At 46.6% G+C, this 20,061-nt stretch overlaps 1 protein-coding gene across 4 annotated transcripts in view; it reads left to right on the plus strand.

The window, feature by feature from the left end:
• LOC118401016 (liprin-beta-2-like) overlaps window positions 1-20,061 on the plus strand; it is a 121,404-nt gene that overhangs the window by 72,782 nt on the left and 28,561 nt on the right. For 3 of the 4 annotated variants that reach the window (XM_052474763.1, XM_052474764.1, XM_052474765.1), the window contains exons 7-9: window positions 13,590-13,787; window positions 14,696-14,788; window positions 16,766-16,894. In XM_052474763.1, the coding sequence (XP_052330723.1) occupies window positions 13,590-13,787; window positions 14,696-14,788; window positions 16,766-16,894 (420 nt within the window). The remainder of the gene's footprint in view (window positions 1-13,589; window positions 13,788-14,695; window positions 14,789-16,765; window positions 16,895-20,061) is intronic. The other variant, XM_035798132.2, reaches the window with a different exon arrangement.

Below are 20,061 nucleotides of genomic sequence, written 5' to 3' on the forward strand. Positions count from 1 at the left end.
ACACCGATCTCGACAAACCATTTCTGTATGTACGGCGCTTTGTGCACAGGGACATTGTCATGCTGAAACAGGAAAGCGCCTTGCCCAAACTGTTGCCACAAAGATGGAAGCACAGAATTGTCTAGAATGTCATTGTATACTGTAGCGTTAAGTTTACGTTTACTGGAACTAAGGAGCCTAGCCCGAATCATACAAATCAGCAAAGAACATGATTTCTCCTCCACCAAACTTTACAGTTGGCACTGTGCATTGGGGCAGGTAGTGTTCCCCTGGCATCCGCCAACACCAGATTTGTCCATCGGATTGCCAGATGGTGAAGAGTGATTAATCACTCCAGAGAACGTGTTTCCACTGCTCTAGAGTCCAATGGTGGCGAGCTTTATACCACTCCAGCCGACGCTTGGCATTGCACATGGTGATCTTAGGCTTGTGTTCGGCTGCTCGGCCATGGAAACCCATTTCATAAACCTCCCGACGAACAGTTCTTGTACTGACGTTGGTTCAAGAGGCAGTTGGAACTTGGTAGCGAGTGTTGCAACCGAGGACAGACGATTTTTATGCGCTTCAGCACTATGCGGTCACGTTCTGTGAGCTTGTGTGGCCTATCACTTCACGGCAAAGCCGTTGTTGCTCCTAGACGTTTCCACTTCACCATTACAGCACTTACAGTTGACCGGGGCAGCTCTAGCAGGTAGATATTTGACGAACTGACTTGTTGGCTAGGTGGCATCCTATGCCGATGCCACGTTGAAAGTCACTGAGCTCTTCAGTAAGGCCATTCTACTGCCAATGTTTGTCTGTGGAGATTGCATGGCTGTGTGCTTGATTTTCTACACACATTTTAAGGGGTGTCCACATACTTTTGTATGTATAGTGTATATTACATTATTTTATGGCTCGTTATGACACCTACATAAGAGTGTCAAAACCTACATTTATTCTATGTATTTTTTCCCTGCCAAGAAGTTTCCTTTCGTTTGAAAGTTTGTTTCTTAGGCCCTTTGTTGATGTAATGAATTCTTTACAGTCATGTTTTTTAATCATCATATTTTCAACAACTTCCCGAAAATACACTTTATAACACTGTCATGAAGCATTATGACCATCCTGTGTCACTTTACTTGGACTAAGAAAATGCACTTTATGACACTATCAAGAACCATTATGACCATCATACTCATATAATCCAGATAGGCCTATCACGTACATGCACATATGTCAGTCATTAGTCAAAAAGAGGGTGTATTGTCCTGCTCCTGAAATCTACTCCTGCATTTGTCCCAGTCATCAGCAACAGAGCATTGGGGTAGTAGGTGCATGTCTGACATTAATTTGTGTGCAATTACAATGATAATGTAATATTATACATTTAAGAAATATATATGTATAACATATGAACATAACGATGTCAACTTTTCATGTGGTGTTGGCTGTGTCTGTGTGGGAATCATCAGAGCCTCAGCCCTGTCACAACCCTCAGTCTGTCTGTGTGGGAATCATCAGAGCCTCAGCCCTGTCACAACCCTCAGTCTGTCTGTGTGGGAATCATCAGAGCCTCAGCCCTGTCACAACCCTCAGTCTGTCTGTGTGGGAATCATCAGAGCCTCAGCCCTGTCACAACCCTCAGTCTGTCTGTGTGGGAATCATCAGAGCCTCAGCCCTGTCACAACCCTCAGTCTGTCTGTGTGGGAATCATCAGAGCCTCAGCACTGTCACAACCCCAGTCTGTCTGTGTGGGAATCATCAGAGCCTCAGCACTGTCACAACCCTCAGTCTGTCTGTGTGGGAATCATCAGAGCCTCAGCCCTGTCACAACCCTCAGTCTGTCTGTGTGGGTATCATCAGAGCCTCAGCCCTGTCACAACCCCAGTCTGTCTGTGTGGGAATCATCAGAGCCTCAGCCCTGTCACAACCCTCAGTCTGTCTGTGTGGGAATCATCAGAGCCTCAGCCCTGTCACAACCCCACGCTGTCTGTGTGGGAATCATCAGAGCCTCAGCCCTGTCACAACCCTAAGTCTGTCTGTGTGGGAATCATCAGAGCCTCAGCCCTGTCACAACCCTCAGTCTGTCTGTGTGGGAATCATCAGAGCCTCAGCCCTGTCACAACCCTCAGTCTGTCTGTGTGGGTATCATCAGAGCCTCAGCCCTGTCACAACCCCAGTCTGTCTGTGTGGGAATCATCAGAGCTTCAGCCCTGTCACAACCCTCAGTCTGTCTGTGTGGGAATCATCAGAGCCTCAGCCCTGTCACAACCCCAGTCTGTCTGTGTGGGAATCAGCAGAGCCTCAACCCTGTCACAACCCCAGTCTGTCTGTGTGGGAATCATCAGAGCCTCAGCCCTGTCACAACCCCAGTCTGTCTGTGTGGGAATCATCAGAGCCTCAGCCCTGTCACAACCCCATTCTGTCTGTGTGGGAATCAGCAGAGCCTCAGCCCTGTCACAACCCCAGTCTGTCTGTGTGGGTATCATCAGAGCCTCAGCCCTGTCACAACCCTCAGTCTGTCTGTGTGGGTATCATCAGAGCCTCAGCCCTGTCACAACCCCAGTCTGTCTGTGTGGGAATCATCAGAGCCTCAGCCCTGTCACAACCCTCGGTCTGTCGGTGTGGGAATCATCAGAGCCTCAGCCCTGTCACAACCCCAGGCTGTCTGTGTGGGAATCATCAGAGCCTCAGCCCTGTCACAACCCTAAGTCTGTCTGTGTGGGAATCATCAGAGCCTCAGCCCTGTCACAACCCTCAGTCTGTCTGTGTGGGAATCATCAGAGCCTCAGCCCTGTCACAACCCTCAGTCTGTCTGTGTGGGTATCATCAGAGCCTCAGCCCTGTCGAAACCCCAGTCTGTCTGTGTGGGAATCATCAGAGCCTCAGCCCTGTCACAACCCCAGTCTGTCTGTGTGGGAATCATCAGAGCCTCAGCCCTGTCACAACCCCATTCTGTCTGTGTGGGAATCAGCAGAGCCTCAGCCCTGTCACAACCCCAGTCTGTCTGTGTGGGAATCATCAGAGCCTCAGCCCTGTCACAACCCCAGTCTGTCTGTGTGGGAATCATCAGAGCCTCAGCCCTGTCACAACCCCATTCTGTCTGTGTGGGAATCAGCAGAGCCTCAGCCCTGTCACAACCCCAGTCTGTCTGTGTGGGTATCATCAGAGCCTCAGCCCTGTCACAACCCTCAGTCTGTCTGTGTGGGTATCATCAGAGCCTCAGCCCTGTCACAACCCCAGTCTGTCTGTGTGGGAATCATCAGAGCCTCAGCCCTGTCACAACCCTCAGTCTGTCTGTGTGGGAATCATCAGAGCCTCAGCCCTGTCACAACCCCAGTCTGTCTGTGTGGGAATCATCAGAGCCTCAGCCCTGTCACAACCCTAAGTCTGTCTGTGTGGGAATCATCAGAGCCTCAGCCCTGTCACAACCCTCAGTCTGTCTGTGTGGGAATCATCAGAGCCTCAGCCCTGTCACAATAATAATAATAATAATATATGCCATTTAGCAGACGCTTTTATCCAACCCTCAGTCTGTCTGTGTGGGTATCATCAGAGCCTCAGCCCTGTCACAACCCCAGTCTGTCTGTGTGGGAATCATCAGAGCTTCAGCCCTGTCACAACCCTCAGTCTGTCTGTGTGGGAATCATCAGAGCCTCAGCCCTGTCACAACCCCAGTCTGTCTGTGTGGGAATCAGCAGAGCCTCAACCCTGTCACAACCCCAGTCTGTCTGTGTGGGAATCATCAGAGCCTCAGCCCTGTCACAACCCCAGTCTGTCTGTGTGGGAATCATCAGAGCCTCAGCCCTGTCACAACCCCATTCTGTCTGTGTGGGAATCAGCAGAGCCTCAGCCCTGTCACAACCCCAGTCTGTCTGTGTGGGTATCATCAGAGCCTCAGCCCTGTCACAACCCTCAGTCTGTCTGTGTGGGTATCATCAGAGCCTCAGCCCTGTCACAACCCCAGTCTGTCTGTGTGGGAATCATCAGAGCCTCAGCCCTGTCACAACCCTCAGTCTGTCTGTGTGGGAATCATCAGAGCCTCAGCCCTGTCACAACCCCAGGCTGTCTGTGTGGGAATCATCAGAGCCTCAGCCCTGTCACAACCCTAAGTCTGTCTGTGTGGGAATCATCAGAGCCTCAGCCCTGTCACAACCCTCAGTCTGTCTGTGTGGGAATCATCAGAGCCTCAGCCCTGTCACAACCCTCAGTCTGTCTGTGTGGGTATCATCAGAGCCTCAGCCCTGTCACAACCCCAGTCTGTCTGTGTGGGAATCATCAGAGCCTCAGCCCTGTCACAACCCCAGTCTGTCTGTGTGGGAATCATCAGAGCCTCAGCCCTGTCACAACCCCATTCTGTCTGTGTGGGAATCAGCAGAGCCTCAGCCCTGTCACAACCCCAGTCTGTCTGTGTGGGTATCATCAGAGCCTCAGCCCTGTCACAACCCCAGTCTGTCTGTGTGGGAATCAGCAGAGCCTCAGCCCTGTCACAACCCCAGTCTGTCTGTGTGGGTATCATCAGAGCCTCAGCCCTGTCACAACCCTCAGTCTGTCTGTGTGGGTATCATCAGAGCCTCAGCCCTGTCACAACCCCAGTCTGTCTGTGTGGGTATCATCAGAGCCTCAGCCCTGTCACAACCCCAGTCTGTCTGTGTGGGAATCAGCAGAGCCTCAGCCCTGTCACAACCCCAGTCTGTCTGTGTGGGTATCATCAGAGCCTCAGCCCTGTCACAACCCCCAGTCTGTCTGTGTGGGAATCAGCAGAGCCTCAGCCCTGTCACAACCCCAGTCTGTCTGTGTGGGTATCATCAGAGCCTCAGCCCTGTCACAACCCCAGTCTGTCTGTGTGGGTATCATCAGAGCCTCAGCCCTGTCACAACCCCCAGTCTGTCTGTGTGGGTATCATCAGAGCCTCAGCCCTGTCACAACCCCAGTCTGTCTGTGTGGGTATCATCAGAGCCTCAGCCCTGTCACAACCCCAGTCTGTCTGTGTGGGTATCATCAGAGCCTCAGCCCTGTCACAACCCCAGTCTGTCTGTGTGGGTATCATCAGAGCCTCAGCACTGTCACAACCCCGGTCTGTCTGTGTGGGTATCATCAGAGCCTCAGCCCTGTCACAACCCCAGTCTGTCTGTGTGGGTATCATCAGAGCCTCAGCCCTGTCACAACCCCAGTCTGTCTGTGTGGGTATCATCAGAGCCTCAGCCCTGTCACAACCCCAGTCTGTCTGTGTGGGTATCATCAGAGCCTCAGCACTGTCACAACCCCAGTCTGTCTGTGTGGGTATCATCAGAGCCTCAGCACTGTCACAACCCCAGTCTGTCTGTGTGGGTATCATCAGAGCCTCAGCCCTGTCACAACCCCAGTCTGTCTGTGTGGGTATCATCAGAGCCTCAGCCCTGTCACAACCCCAGTCTGTCTGTGTGGGAATCAGCAGAGCCTCAGCCCTGTCACAATCCCAGTCTGTCTGTGTGGGTATCATCAGAGCCTCAGCCCTGTCACAACCCCCAGTCTGTCTGTGTGGGAATCAGCAGAGCCTCAGCCCTGTCACAACCCCAGTCTGTCTGTGTGGGTATCATCAGAGCCTCAGCCCTGTCACAACCCTCAGTCTGTCTGTGTGGGTATCATCAGAGCCTCAGCCCTGTCACAACCCCAGTCTGTCTGTGTGGGTATCATCAGAGCCTCAGCCCTGTCACAACCCCAGTCTGTCTGTGTGGGAATCAGCAGAGCCTCAGCCCTGTCACAACCCCAGTCTGTCTGTGTGGGTATCATCAGAGCCTCAGCCCTGTCACAACCCCCAGTCTGTCTGTGTGGGAATCAGCAGAGCCTCAGCCCTGTCACAACCCCAGTCTGTCTGTGTGGGTATCATCAGAGCCTCAGCCCTGTCACAACCCCAGTCTGTCTGTGTGGGTATCATCAGAGCCTCAGCCCTGTCACAACCCCCAGTCTGTCTGTGTGGGTATCATCAGAGCCTCAGCCCTGTCACAACCCCAGTCTGTCTGTGTGGGTATCATCAGAGCCTCAGCCCTGTCACAACCCCAGTCTGTCTGTGTGGGTATCATCAGAGCCTCAGCCCTGTCACAACCCCAGTCTGTCTGTGTGGGTATCATCAGAGCCTCAGCCCTGTCACAACCCCAGTCTGTCTGTGTGGGTATCATCAGAGCCTCAGCACTGTCACAACCCCAGTCTGTCTGTGTGGGTATCATCAGAGCCTCAGCACTGTCACAACCCCAGTCTGTCTGTGTGGGTATCATCAGAGCCTCAGCCCTGTCACAACCCCAGTCTGTCTGTGTGGGTATCATCAGAGCCTCAGCCCTGTCACAACCCCAGTCTGTCTGTGTGGGAATCAGCAGAGCCTCAGCCCTGTCACAATCCCAGTCTGTCTGTGTGGGTATCATCAGAGCCTCAGCCCTGTCACAACCCCCAGTCTGTCTGTGTGGGAATCAGCAGAGCCTCAGCCCTGTCACAACCCCAGTCTGTCTGTGTGGGTATCATCAGAGCCTCAGCCCTGTCACAACCCCAGTCTGTCTGTGTGGGTATCATCAGAGCCTCAGCCCTGTGACAACCCCCAGTCTGTCTGTGTGGGTATCATCAGAGCCTCAGCCCTGTCACAACCCCAGTCTGTCTGTGTGGGTATCATCAGAGCCTCAGCCCTGTCACAACCCCAGTCTGTCTGTGTGGGTATCATCAGAGCCTCAGCCCTGTCACAACCCCAGTCTGTCTGTGTGGGTATCATCAGAGCCTCAGCACTGTCACAACCCCGGTCTGTCTGTGTGGGTATCATCAGAGCCTCAGCCCTGTCACAACCCCAGTCTGTCTGTGTGGGTATCATCAGAGCCTCAGCCCTGTCACAACCCCAGTCTGTCTGTGTGGGTATCATCAGAGCCTCAGCCCTGTCACAACCCCAGTCTGTCTGTGTGGGTATCATCAGAGCCTCAGCACTGTCACAACCCCAGTCTGTCTGTGTGGGTATCATCAGAGCCTCAGCACTGTCACAACCCCAGTCTGTCTGTGTGGGTATCATCAGAGCCTCAGCCCTGTCACAACCCCAGTCTGTCTGTGTGGGTATCATCAGAGCCTCAGCCCAATCACAACCCCCAGTCTGTCTGTATCATAGAGAATCTGACCATGTGTTAAATAAACATGATTTAGTGTTGTGGACGAACGCTGAGGTCCAGTGCACCCAAACGCCCTCGCTGCCCCAGAAGGCAATATAGAGACTGATAAACAGGGACGGAAATTGGCTGAGACGCGAAAACACGACGGGGCCTAAACGAGATCTTCTGACAGACAAGCGGGCAGATGAGAAATGGCACGGAGCAGAAACGCCGGCTGTATTCAAGAAATTCTGATGAGCAATCATCAACTGAGCATAACGCTAAAGACATATGCATAGCAGATCGAATACAATAGTGACATCTGTGGGAAGTCAAATCTCGGTTGTATTTCTAATGAAGTATTGCAATAATCGAGAGCAATCTGACTGTGACATTATGCAGAGATGTCTTGGGGACAGAGTAAGTTATACTGACTGAGGGGGAACATGTAATGTACACAGCTTGTCGGGTCACGCCTCTCTGCCCCCGTCCCATAAATCAATGATATCCGGACAGAGCTGGACTCAATGCAGGTCGTGTTGCCGTGGTAACATGAAACCAGTCTGCATTTGTTTCATCCACAAACACTTGTCCCTGGAAGTGACAGCTGCTGGGCCCCATGCACTAATGGGGAATGGCAGAAATTCACTTGGAACATTCCACAAGTGCAAACACTTTCACCGCCGAGACCTCCCCTCGACCACCAAGCTCAGAGCGTACAGCTATATATAGAGGGGGAGCGTGTGTCTTATCAGCCGTACTGTAAGTGTAACATCATCTGGCACTATCATATGAAACTTCCTCTGTCCACAGGCCTGGCATTTCTGTCAGTGTATCCAAGATTAGGACATTAAACCGCTCCTCCCTACTATTCAGGATATGGAGTTGTGCACTAATACTCAGCACGTTAGTGCAGTGGTATTTCAACCTTTTCAGCGGGGACCCCATTTCTGGGAAAATCCTTCTTTTTACCTGTCTCCTTCCGTTCATCTACACCAGGGGTGTCAAACTCAATCAGCGTACGGGCCACATTGAAAAAACAGACATAGCCTGTTGTGTTTTTTTTTTTTTTTTTTTTACGTGCAAACAACTGGCCCAAACTGGCCATTGTTTTATTTGAAAAAATATGGCCCTTTATAATGTCCACTTACTAGATGTGCAGAAGATGAATGTAGAGATACTTGGGTGCAAAGGAGCAAAAAAATAAATAACAGTATGGGGATCAGGTAGATGGGTGGGATATTTACAGATGGGCTATGTACAGGTGCAATGATCGGTAAGCTGCTCTGACAGCTGATGCTTAAAGTTAGTGAGGGAGATATAAGTCTCCAACTTCAGCGATTTTTGCAATTCGTTCCAGTCATTGGCAGCAGAGAACTGGAAAGAAAGGTGGCCAAAGGAGGAGTTGGCTTTGGGGGTGACCAGTGAAATATACCTGCTGGAGCGCGTGCTACCTAGACTTATAGATGACCTGGAGCCAGTCGGTTTGGCGATGACTATGAAGTGAGGGCCAGCCAATGAGAGCATACAGGTCGCAGTGGTGGGTAGTGTATGGGGCTTTGGTGGCAAAGCGGATGGCACTGTGATAGACTATATCCAATTTGCTGAGTAGAGTGTTGGAAGCTATTTTGTAAATGACATCGCCAAAGTCAAGGATCGGTAGGATAGTCAGTTTTACAAGGATATGTTTGGCAGCATGTGTGAAAGATGCTTTGTTGCGAAATAGGAAGCTGATTCTAGATTTAATTTTGGATTGAAGATGCTTAATTTGAGTCTGGAAGGAGAGTTTACAGTCTAACCCTGAGCATGGCTGAAGTGCACCCATGACCAGCTTGGAAACCAGATTGCATAGCGGAGAAGGTTCGGAGGGATTCGAAATGGTCGATGATCTGTTTGTTCACTTGGCTTCTGAAGACTTTAGAAAGGCAAGGTAGGATAGATATATGTCTGTAACAGTTTGGGTCTAGAATGTCTCCCCCTAAGAAGAGGGGGATGACTGCAACAGCTTTCCAATCTTTAGGGATCGCATACGATACAATAGAGAGGTTGAACAGTCTAGTAATAGCGGTTACAACAATTGCGGCAGATAATTTTAGAAAGAGAGGGTCCAGATTGTCTAGCCCAGCTGATTTGTAGGGGTCCAGATTTTGCAGCTCTTTCAGAACATCAGCTATCTGGATTTGGGTGAAGGAGAAATGGGAGAGACTTGGGCAAGTTGCTGTGGGGGGTGCTGTTGACCGGGGTAGGGGTAGCCAGGTGGAAAGCATGGCCAGACGTAGAAAAATGCTAATTGAAAATCTTCATTATCGTGGATTTATCAGTGGTGACAGTGTTTCCTAGTCTCAGTGCAGTGGGCAGCTGGGAGGAGGTGCTCTTATTCTCCATGGACTTTACAGTGTCCCAGAACTTTTTGGAGTTTGTGCTACAGGATGCACATTTCTGGTTCAAAAGCTAGCCTTTGCTTTCCTAACTGCCTGTGTATATTGGTTCCTAACTTCCCTGAACAGTTGCATATCGCGGGGGCTATTCGATGTTAATGCAGTACGCCACAGGATGTTTTTGTGCTGGTCAAGGGCAGTCAGGTCTGGAGTGAACCAAGGGCTATATCTGTTCTTAGTTCTATATATTTTGAATGGGGCATGTTTATTTAAAATGGTGAGGAAAGCACTTTTAAAGACTAACCAGGCATCCTCTACTGACGGAAAGAGGTCACTAATCCTTCCAGGAAACCCGGGCCAGGTCGGTTAGAAAGGCGTGCTCTCTGAAGTGTTTTAGGGAGCGTTTGACAGTGATGAGGGGTCGTCGTTTGACCGCGGACCCATTACAGACGCAGGCAATGAGGCAGTGATCGCTGAGATCCTGGTTGAAGACAGCAGAGGTGTATTTGGAGGGCAGGTTGGTCAGGATCTATGAGGGTGCCCGTGTTTATGGATTTAGGGTTGTACCTGGTAGGTTCCATAATAATTTGTGTGAGATTGAGGGCATCTAGTTTAGATTGCTGGATGGCCGGGGTGTTAAGCATATCCCAGTTTAGGTCACCTAACAGTACAGACTCTGAAGATAAATGGAGGACAATTAATTCACATATGGTGTCCAGGGCACAGCTGGGGGCTGAGGGGGTCTATAACAAGCGGCAACAGTGAGAGACTTATTTCTGTAACGGTGGATTTTTAAAAGTAGAAGCTCGAACTGTTTGGGCACAGACCTGGACAGCATGACAGAACTCTTCAGTAGACTGCATCTCCACCCCATTTGGCAGTTCTATCTTGGCGGAAAATGTTGTAGTTGGGGATGGAAATTTCTGAATTTTTGATGGCCTTCCTAAGCCAGGATTCAGACATGGCTAGGACATCAGGGTTGGCGTAGTGTGCTAAAGCAGTGAATAAAACAAAGGGAGGAGGCTTCTGATGTTAATATGCATGAAACCAAGGCTTTTACAGTTAGAGAAGTCAACAAATGATAGCGACTGGGGAATAGGAGTGGAACTGGCGGCTACAGAGCCTGGGTTAACCTCTATATCACCAGAGGAACAGAGGAGGAGTAGGATAAGGGTACGGCTAAAGGCTATAATAACTGGTTCTCTAGTGCGTTGGGGACAGAGAATAAAAGGAGAAGATTTCTGGGTGTGGTAGAATAGACTCAAGGGATAATATACGGACAAGGATATGGCAGGATGTGAGTACAGTGGAGGTAAACCTAGCTGTTGAGTGACGATGAGAGAGGTTTCGTCTCTGGCGGCACAAGTTAAGCCAGGTGAGGTCTCCGCATGTGTGTAGGGTGGGACGAAATAACATTTTGAGCGGGACTGAGGGCTCTACAGTGAAATAAAACAGTAAAAACTAGCCAAGACAGCAGTAGACAAGGCATATTGGCATTAGAGTGAGGCATAAAGCAGGTGCATAATATGCTGTGACCCTAATCAAAAAGTACTTAATAACTCCAAATAGCAAAATCGTAGCTGTAGGTTATTTTAACATTTTAACTTAAAACATTTTGTTCATTTGTTTTGAACTGCATGGATCACCAGTGCAGTTGAATGCAGCATCGCTGTATGGTGCACTCAGAATGTCTTGTAGTTGAGTAGCCAGGCTACTGTTCAAATGTTGCTGCAATAGGTCTACATGTTTCTCCTTTGCATGGTGTTTTGTTGCACGTTTTGCTTTTTGGTTATTGACTGTCAAGCTTTAAAAACTGAAGCCAGAATGCAACCCTTTAGGAGCCGAGCTACTTTCCATCCCCTGTGAGCTGTAAATGGGACACACAAAAGCTGTTGTCTCATGTATACTCGCTTGTGTGTCCTATTGTCCTTTAGTAGTAATTTAAACCCATGTATAAATCCTTTGACTTATAACTTTTTGATAACCAAGATGGCATTTTCTGTAGGCTACAGCAAGGACCCTTTGGAACAGAAACATGGCATGAACATTTAGCCTACAACACATTTAAACTTTCAGTCTGGTAGAATATTCCGTCAGTGCCGTTAGTGATGATATGATACAGTGCACTGGCTAGCCCATGTGTAGGTAGGAGTGTGTGTGGGTCAGGGATACTGGCGATTTTAGCATGTAAATCTTAGTGGGGCAAACAAAAGAAAAATACAACACAACACTAAACAATACATTAATTGTACTATAACGGGGACAAACGGTGCCCACAAACTGTTAGGGGACATACCTACAGCCGTCCCAACATCTTACCACTGCTACCTGGCTCAGCTGAGGCTTGTCTGTCAGCGAAACAGTTCATTCAGCCTCATTTACTGTCTTATAAATAAAACATAGCTGATATGGCTGAATTGCTTAAACAAATGTGGTTTCTACTGACAATTGAGATGTACAAATTATGGCATAAGGGGACCACAAGTGGATAAGAGGCAATCCATAATTTCTATTAAGACATTAATGAGCGAGCTAGGATGGACATAGTCAATATAACTATTTGTTCAGCACTTTGAAATGTACAATGGCAGAATTCAGAACACGGGCTGTTCTTACAATATTCTCAATGATTTGTAGGTTATTTTTTACATTGTTTGCAAACTGATATGTGACACGTATTAATGTCAAAATAACATGCAAAACAGGCAACCCCCCCCCCCCAAAAAAAAAACACTTAAACAAGGAGGCAAACAATGACATGCTACATTTAAATAAATGATGTATCATTGTATGTAGCCTACATTGAGGTATTATCTTCACTGTCACTATGACAATGTACGCACCCTGAAAGAGTTGAATGTGTTACCACTTTATTAATAGGCCTACAGTGTGCACTAGGATGTGTTGATCAGTTGATTGACAGGTGTACTGTAAAATGATAAACGTTCCTCTAGTGTGGATGCTCACCAACGTGGGTTCGAGTCCAGACTCGCGATAAACAGTTACTGCAAAACTGCAATATGTAGGTGTTTGTTCACGTCCTTCTAAGTCAACATTTGTAATTGGCTGATGATGAAGTTAGCATCGGGCTTCATGTTCATGTTATTCATGTTATCTGATGGGACCATCTGCAATTTAGCGTTCTGTCACATGTAAGTAAATCAACCATTTCTGTTGGCTGATAAGCATTTTGAGCCGGATAAACTGTTTAAGTTTAAATCTGTGCTTAAGTTCGCAAGTATGCCCCCAAGGTAACTATCCACACATAGACATGGGCAGCAATCTTTCTCCGGAGCAATGGGGGCTGGAATTAGGTACAGCAGGAGACATTGCTTGCAAACTGATATGTGACACGTATTAATGTCAAAATAACATGCAAAACAGGCAACCCCCCCCCCCCAAAAGTTGGGGCTCACAACAGCCCTGAATGACGAGTCGCCACTGCTCTGGGAGGAGCGGTGTGTGTGTGTGTGTTGTTTGGCGTGCCCCACTTGGCAGTGCTTGATATGACTTTTAGTGCAGAGCATGGCGGGCGATATGGAAGCGGGCCAAAATGAATTGACAAACCAAATCATTGCGTGGGTCGAATAGAAATGTGTCATTTTTTTTAATGTTGGCAACCCAACTACAGTTCCCCCGTGACCCAACGAGGAGTCGTGACCCCCACTTTGAATACCACTGTGTTAGTGAGACTTCCCGTTTCACATGCCCTTAGGTTTAATCATAGTTGGCCAAACTGCTAAGAATTTAGTTAGGAATCAACTTTCTGTCCTAAATCTTTGGTGCTTTCCAATTCCCATGGGAAGTAAAGCAAACTTTTGCCCTTGAGTCAGACAAGCCGTTCCTCCCATTTGCACTTTGAGAACTTGGAAAGTAGGTCAGGAACTTTTCTTATGCTGTCTGGCAGCATGTGACAGTTTAACCGTGTCAAATATGATCTGCATTGAAGCTCAGAGGTCCCTTTACCCTCATCCTAGTAATAACCACTTCTGTTACGTGTCACATATTTTTTTTTTAAAATGATTAAAAAAACAACATAGAAACATTTAACTCACAACAGTGCATATAATTTTGAATTTTTTTTATTATTATTTCTCCGTTTTCTGTTTTGTATTTTTTTTCCCTCTCACAGTGTGTGGTAAATCTGATTAGCGAGCTCCAGGAGCAGATGTGTAGGTTTCAGGAGGAGATCCATACCCGGATCATGGAGAAACGGGCCATGGAGGCCCAGGGGGAGAGTGGTGCCCGCAAGGCCTACAACCAATGCCCCGACGTGGGCTTGGGTGGCTCTGACGTGGAGGAGTTTTGCTGTCGCTGTGGAGGACAGAATGTAGGCAGACTCTCTGAACCAAATGGACGCACTCCCCCGTCTCTCTTAACCCCCGTCCTCCTCACCCTTCTGGAATCCTCTACAGGCTTTAACACTACCCGCTTCTCTTACAGTGTCCGACGTCTCTACCTCTACTACTACAGTGTGTGGGAATCCTGTGGTTCACGTGTGCTGTTTGCTTCCATGTCCAGGTGTTATCTCAATCTGCGTTACTCATTGTAAGTGGTGTGGTGTGTTTGCATATCCGTGGGTCATCTTATTAAGGTTTGCTGATCACTTTCTCCAAGTACTAGGCTTGGTAATGGCTTACGCTACTAACTACCCTGTCTCTAAACATGAGATTCATTGTTAACATGTTTTTTATGACTTTATGACATTTTCAAAGAAACATTATATTCTTGTTGCCAGTTTCTTGTTGCCAGTTGCCAGTTTAAAAAGACAACTTTTTAAAATGTGCCTAATTGATGCTATAACAAACTGGAAACCAGACTATCTAACTGACAGGTAATGGCCATAAACTTTGTCCTTTTAAGTAGTCTGAGCCATCCATACTGAGTACAGTATAGGGGACTGACTGACTGGTCACATATTAAAAGGGTCACCTGCTGTGTTTCCTGGGAAGTGGAGGTTTAGCTTTTTGTCTTAACTGCACGGTGTTTTCAGCTGTCAAGGGAACAAACTACTTGGGATTTTGAAAACCTTCCCTTCTACTTTTTGGTGTAACATGTTCCTTTATAAACTGAGAGAACAATGTCTATATCCTAACACTGGTTTTTGACTGTGGAGAAATTGGTGTTTTCGTGTGGAAGGCACAGTGAAGAGCATGATGTTTTTAGTTTGGAGATTTTACATCAAAGGGACAGTTATTTTCAACTAAAACATTACAGTATGTTCTGTGTTATTCACAGGGCTTCCTGCAAGAACTCCGGTTTCTCAAGAGTAAAGTGGATGAGCTGGAGGGGGAGAAATCGCAGTATGAGAAAAAACTAAAGGCCACAAAGGTAAAAAATCATTTGTCACCTTTTTTCTTTATAGTTCACTAATTATCTGTCAGTGTAGTTCATTCACATGGCACTTTGTGACACCCACTTTAGTTATTTTGTTATTTTTGCTTATTAATATTCCAATTTCCTTTGAACACATACGGTACAGTCGGAAAGTATTCAGACCCCTTGACTTCTCCCACATTTTGTTACGTTTACAGCCTTATTCTAAAATGTATGATTTTCCTCATCAATCTACACACAGTACCTCATAATGACAATGTGAAAAGAGTGTTTTATAAATTGTTGCTAATTTTTTTTTTTTTTAAATAAACAGAAATACCTCATTCAGACCCTTTGCTTTGACACTTGACATTTAGCTCAGGTGCATCCTGCTTCCATTGCATCCTTGAGATGTTTCTACAACTTGATTGGAGTTCACCTGTCGTAAATTCAATTGATTTGACATGTTTTGGAATTGCACACACCTGTCTATATAACGTCCTACATTTGACAGTGCATGTCAGAGAAAAAACCAAGACATGAGGTCGAAAGAAATGTCCGTAGAGCTCCGAGACAGGATTGTGTCGAGGCACAGATCTGGGGAAAGGTACTGAAAAATGTCTGCAGCATTGAAGGTCCCCAAGAACACAGTGACCTCCATCATTTTTAAATGGCAGAAGTGCAAGAACCTGATGTTCACTCTGACAAAGCTCCAGAATTCCGCTGTGGAGATGGGAGAACCTTCCAGAAGGCCAACCATCTCTGCAGCACTCCACCAATCAGGCCTTTATGGTAGAGTGGCCATATGGAAGCCACTCCTCAGTAAAAGGCACATGACAGCCTGCTTGGAGTTTGCCAAAAGGCACCTAAAGACTCTCAGACCATGAGAAACACGATTGAACTCTTTGGCCTAAATGCCAAGTGTCACGCCTGGAGGAAATCTGGAACCATCCCTACGGTGAAGCATGGTGGTGGCAGCATCATGCTGTGGGGATGTTTTTCAGCGGCTGGAACTGGGAGTCTAGTCAGGTTTGAGGCAAAGATGAATGGAGAAAAGTACAGAGAGATCCATGATGAAAACCTGCTCCAGAACGCTCAGGACCTCAGACTGGGGTGAAGGTTCAACTTCCCCAGGACAACAGCCCTAAGCACACAGCCAAGATGATGCAGAAGTGGCTTCGGGACAAGTCTCTGAATGTTCTTGAGTTGCCCAGCCAGAGCCCAGACTTGAACCAAATAGAACATCTCTGGAGAGACCTGAAAGAGCTGTGCAGCAACGCTCCCCATCCAACCTGACAGAGCTTGAGAGGATCTGCAGAGAAGAATGGGAGAAACTGTATATCCCCAAATGTATTTTTTATTTTTTTATTTTACCTTTATTTAACTAGGCAAGTCAGTTAAGAACAAATTCTTATTTTCAATGATGGCCTGGGAACAGTGGGTTAACTGCCTTGTTCAGAGGCAGAACAACATATTTGAACCTTGTCAGCTCAGGGATTCAATATTGCAACCTTTCGGTTACTAGTCCAATGCTCTAACCACTAGGCTACCTGCCAAATACAGGTGTGCCAAGCTTGTAGCGTCATACCCAAGAAGATACGAGGCTGTAATCACTGCCAAAGGTGCTTCAACAAAGTACTGAAGGTGCTTCAACAAAGTACTGAGTAAAGTGTCTGAATACTTATGTAAATGTGATATTTCAGTCTTTTATATTTAGTAAATGTGCAAAAATGTATAAAAAAAAACGTTTTTTGCTTTGTCATTATGGGGTATTGTGTGTAGATTGATGAAAAACAAAACCATTTATTCCGTTTTAGAATAAGGCTGTAATGTAAGAAAATATGGAAAAAGTAAAGGTGTCTGAATACTTTCCGAAGGCAATGTAATTTCCTCTTTATTTACTTTGATGGTCTTGGCAACCCCAATTTTGGAGATAAACTGTTCCTATCTTCAAGCTTACTGTCTACCCCTTCTGGCTTTCTCTCTCTCTAGCTGTCTATCTCTTACTCTCTCCATGTGTGTTACCAGTCGCTCTTATCCAAGCTCTCTAGCCTGAAGCTCACTGTAGAGCACACTCAGGTAGAGAAGCAGCACTGGGAGGAGCGATGGCGGACCGCTCAGGTGCATCTTCTTCTTCCTCACCCCTAAACCGCCTCTCGTGCTGACTCCTCCTTCTCCTCCCCCTCTGCTCTTGTTGTGCTCCACCTCCTCCTTCGTCTGCACCTGTCCCTCTTCCTCCTCCTCCTCTTCCTCTCCTCTTGTTAAACCCCATGGTTGTGGAATCTCATTCACCCAATCCCATACAGGTTCAGGTGGTTCTACTGAGATCCTCTGGGTAGAGTTTACTAGGAGTATTGTCACCTGTATGACTATTAAATCTACGGAATCCATATGACGAACACCTCTGACGTACCCGTTTTAAGTCACTTTAGATTAGAGCTCAGATGTTATTTTCTTATACATTTAGTTAAATAATGTGGAATGATATAAAAGATTCCTCCAAAATAAGGACATGTGCTTTGTGTTATATATATATATATATATATATATATATATATATATGATGGGAGAATGAGAGAAATTCAAAAAATAACAAATTAAGATAAATGTATGAAAGAGAAAGAGAAAAACAAACTTTTGATATTGATTCGGTCCGACAGCTCACTATTACTCCCCCGTCCTCCCTTAACAAGCACTAATAATAAAGAAAACCCGGCATGCTCCAATGGCATTCTGTTATTCAATGTACGTGTTTTGCAAGAGCGAGCGGAAGGGGGATAGAGGGGGCGATACGTACATCTCAGGCTGCAGACAGTTTGTCCATGTGCACAGGATATATCGACACTGTGCTCATCCAGCAGAGAAGAGTCAAGTTTGTGTGTGTGGTCGTGAACGGTAGACAGAAGTTCGCTTTAGGACTCCTGTTTAGTTCACTGACCAAGTTCATGACCTCCTAAAGGTGTCTCTGTAGTTATTGACTGTAGTTAGTGACTACTTCCACACAGGCTCCAGTCAGTTCGGACTGGCAGATAATCATCATGCTCACCTCCAGGCTGCCACTCAGGCTGCTCTATAGGCTATATTGGCTTAGTGAGATTCCCTGTTTAATGTGCATGTGGTCTATTGGGTTTGTACTGCAGTGGTGAAGTGTACTGTTGTGCTTTCATCCGGCCTCATTCTCCAGTTTTATGTCTTCTACTGTACCTTGTTCCAGCCCACATTGCTCCAACCTGTGTTACCGGAGAAGGTTTGCTGCCCATGTCTATGTGTGGATAGTTACCTTGGGGACACTTGCGAACATGAGTAAAGATTTCAACTTAAACAGTTTATCCGACTCAAACATTTTTTTTTATTATTTTTATTTTACCTTTATTTAACCAGGCAAGTCAGTTAAGAACATATTCTTATTTTCAATGACGGCCTGGGAACAGTGGGTTAACTGCCTGTTCAGGGGCAGAACGACAGATTTGTACCTTGTCAGCTCGGGGGTTTGAACTCGCAACCTTCCGGTTACTAGTCCAACGCTCTAACCACTAGGCTACGCTGCCGCCCCAAATTGCTTATCAGCCTACAAAAATTGTCGATTTACTTAAACGTGACAGAACGCTAAATTGTAGCTGGTCCCATCAGATAACATGAAGTTAGCCCAATGCTAACTTCACCAGGTGGCAGTGATTATATCCTGCAACAAATTCTTCATCAGCCAATTACAAATGTTGACTTAGATGGACGTGAACAAACACCTACAGATTGCAGTTTTGCAGTAACTGTTTATCACGAGTCTGGACTCGAACCCACGTTGGTGAGCATCCACACTAGAGGAACGTTTATCATTTTACAGTACACCTGTCAATCAACTGATCAACCCATCCTCGTGCACACTGTAGGCTTATTAATAAAATGGCAAAACATTCAGCGCTATTGTGCATGGTAACAGCTGGAAAAGAGAGGCAAGCAATGTGTAGCCGAAGTAAGAAGTTAAATATTAGCTTGATATTAGGCCATTCGTTAGGTAAATATTTATAGCCCTAATATTTAGCTGTCAAAGTGTAAGGAAAAAAAGTTTACAGATTATGAAATGGCAGATCTGCGCGTTGCTCTGCGATCCCCGGGCACGCGGAGGTATTGATCAGGCCTATTGATTGGCTTTTTCTTGGGACTCCATTAGATTTAAGAGGAATAGCCGAGGCAGCAGGGATGCCGAGGCAGCAGGGATGCCGAGGCAGCAGGGATGCCGAGGCAGCAGGGATGCCAGGTGCATGAATTCACAACAAAACAATGAAGTCGGACTACTTTGAGATGTGTAACCTAAGTTAGAAGCGTATGCGCATTAGCCCATAATTCATTAGCTCAATTAGCTCATTAACTATTTCATTAGCTCTTAGCTTCATTAGCTCTTTCTGAAGACACTATAAGTGTAGCCTACACATCTATTATAGACGTGTAGGCTACACTTATAGTGTCTTCAGAAAGTATACACACACCTTGACTTTTTCCACATTTGTTCTTTTCCAGCCTGAATTATTAATGGATTAAATTGAGATTTCATTTTACTACTGACCTACACCCAGTACCCAAAAATGTCAAAGTGGAATGATGTTTTTCAGATTTTTTTGACTAATTAATAAAAAATGAAAAGCTGAAATGGCTTGAGTCAATAATCCTTCAACCCCTTTGTTATGGCAAGCGGAAATAGGTTCAATAGTAAACATTTGCTTTACAAGCCCATAATAAGCTGCATGGACTCACTCTGTGTGCAATGATAGTGTTTAACATGATTTTTTAATGACTACCGTGGCTCTGTACCCCACACATACAATTATCTGTAAGGTCCCTCAGTCAAGCAGTGATTTTCAAATTCAGATTCAACCACAAAGAGCAGAGAGGTTTTCCAATGCCTCGCAAAAAATGGCACCTATTGGTAGATGGGTAAAAAAAAAGCGGACATTGAACATCTCTTTTGCATGATTAAATGATTCACTACATTTTGGATGGTGTATCAATACACTCAGTCACTACAAAGATACAGGTGTCCTTCCTAACTCAGTTGCCAGAGATGAAGGCAACCGCTCAGGGATTTCACCGTGAGTGTGATAGGAGAACACTGAAGATTGATCAATTCCCCCTTCTGATGACCAGGTGGCGAATCGCATCTCTGCATGTCTGGCAGACATATCAGTGTGGATGACGGATCACCACCTCAAGCTGAACCTCGGCAAGACGGAGCTGCTCTTCCTCCCGGGGAAGGACTGCCCGTTCCATGATCTCGCCATCACGGTTGACAACTC

The sequence above is a fragment of the Oncorhynchus keta genome, chromosome 22 (assembly GCF_023373465.1).
Source record: "Oncorhynchus keta strain PuntledgeMale-10-30-2019 chromosome 22, Oket_V2, whole genome shotgun sequence".
In the NCBI taxonomy this organism is placed as follows: Eukaryota; Metazoa; Chordata; class Actinopteri; order Salmoniformes; family Salmonidae; genus Oncorhynchus; species Oncorhynchus keta.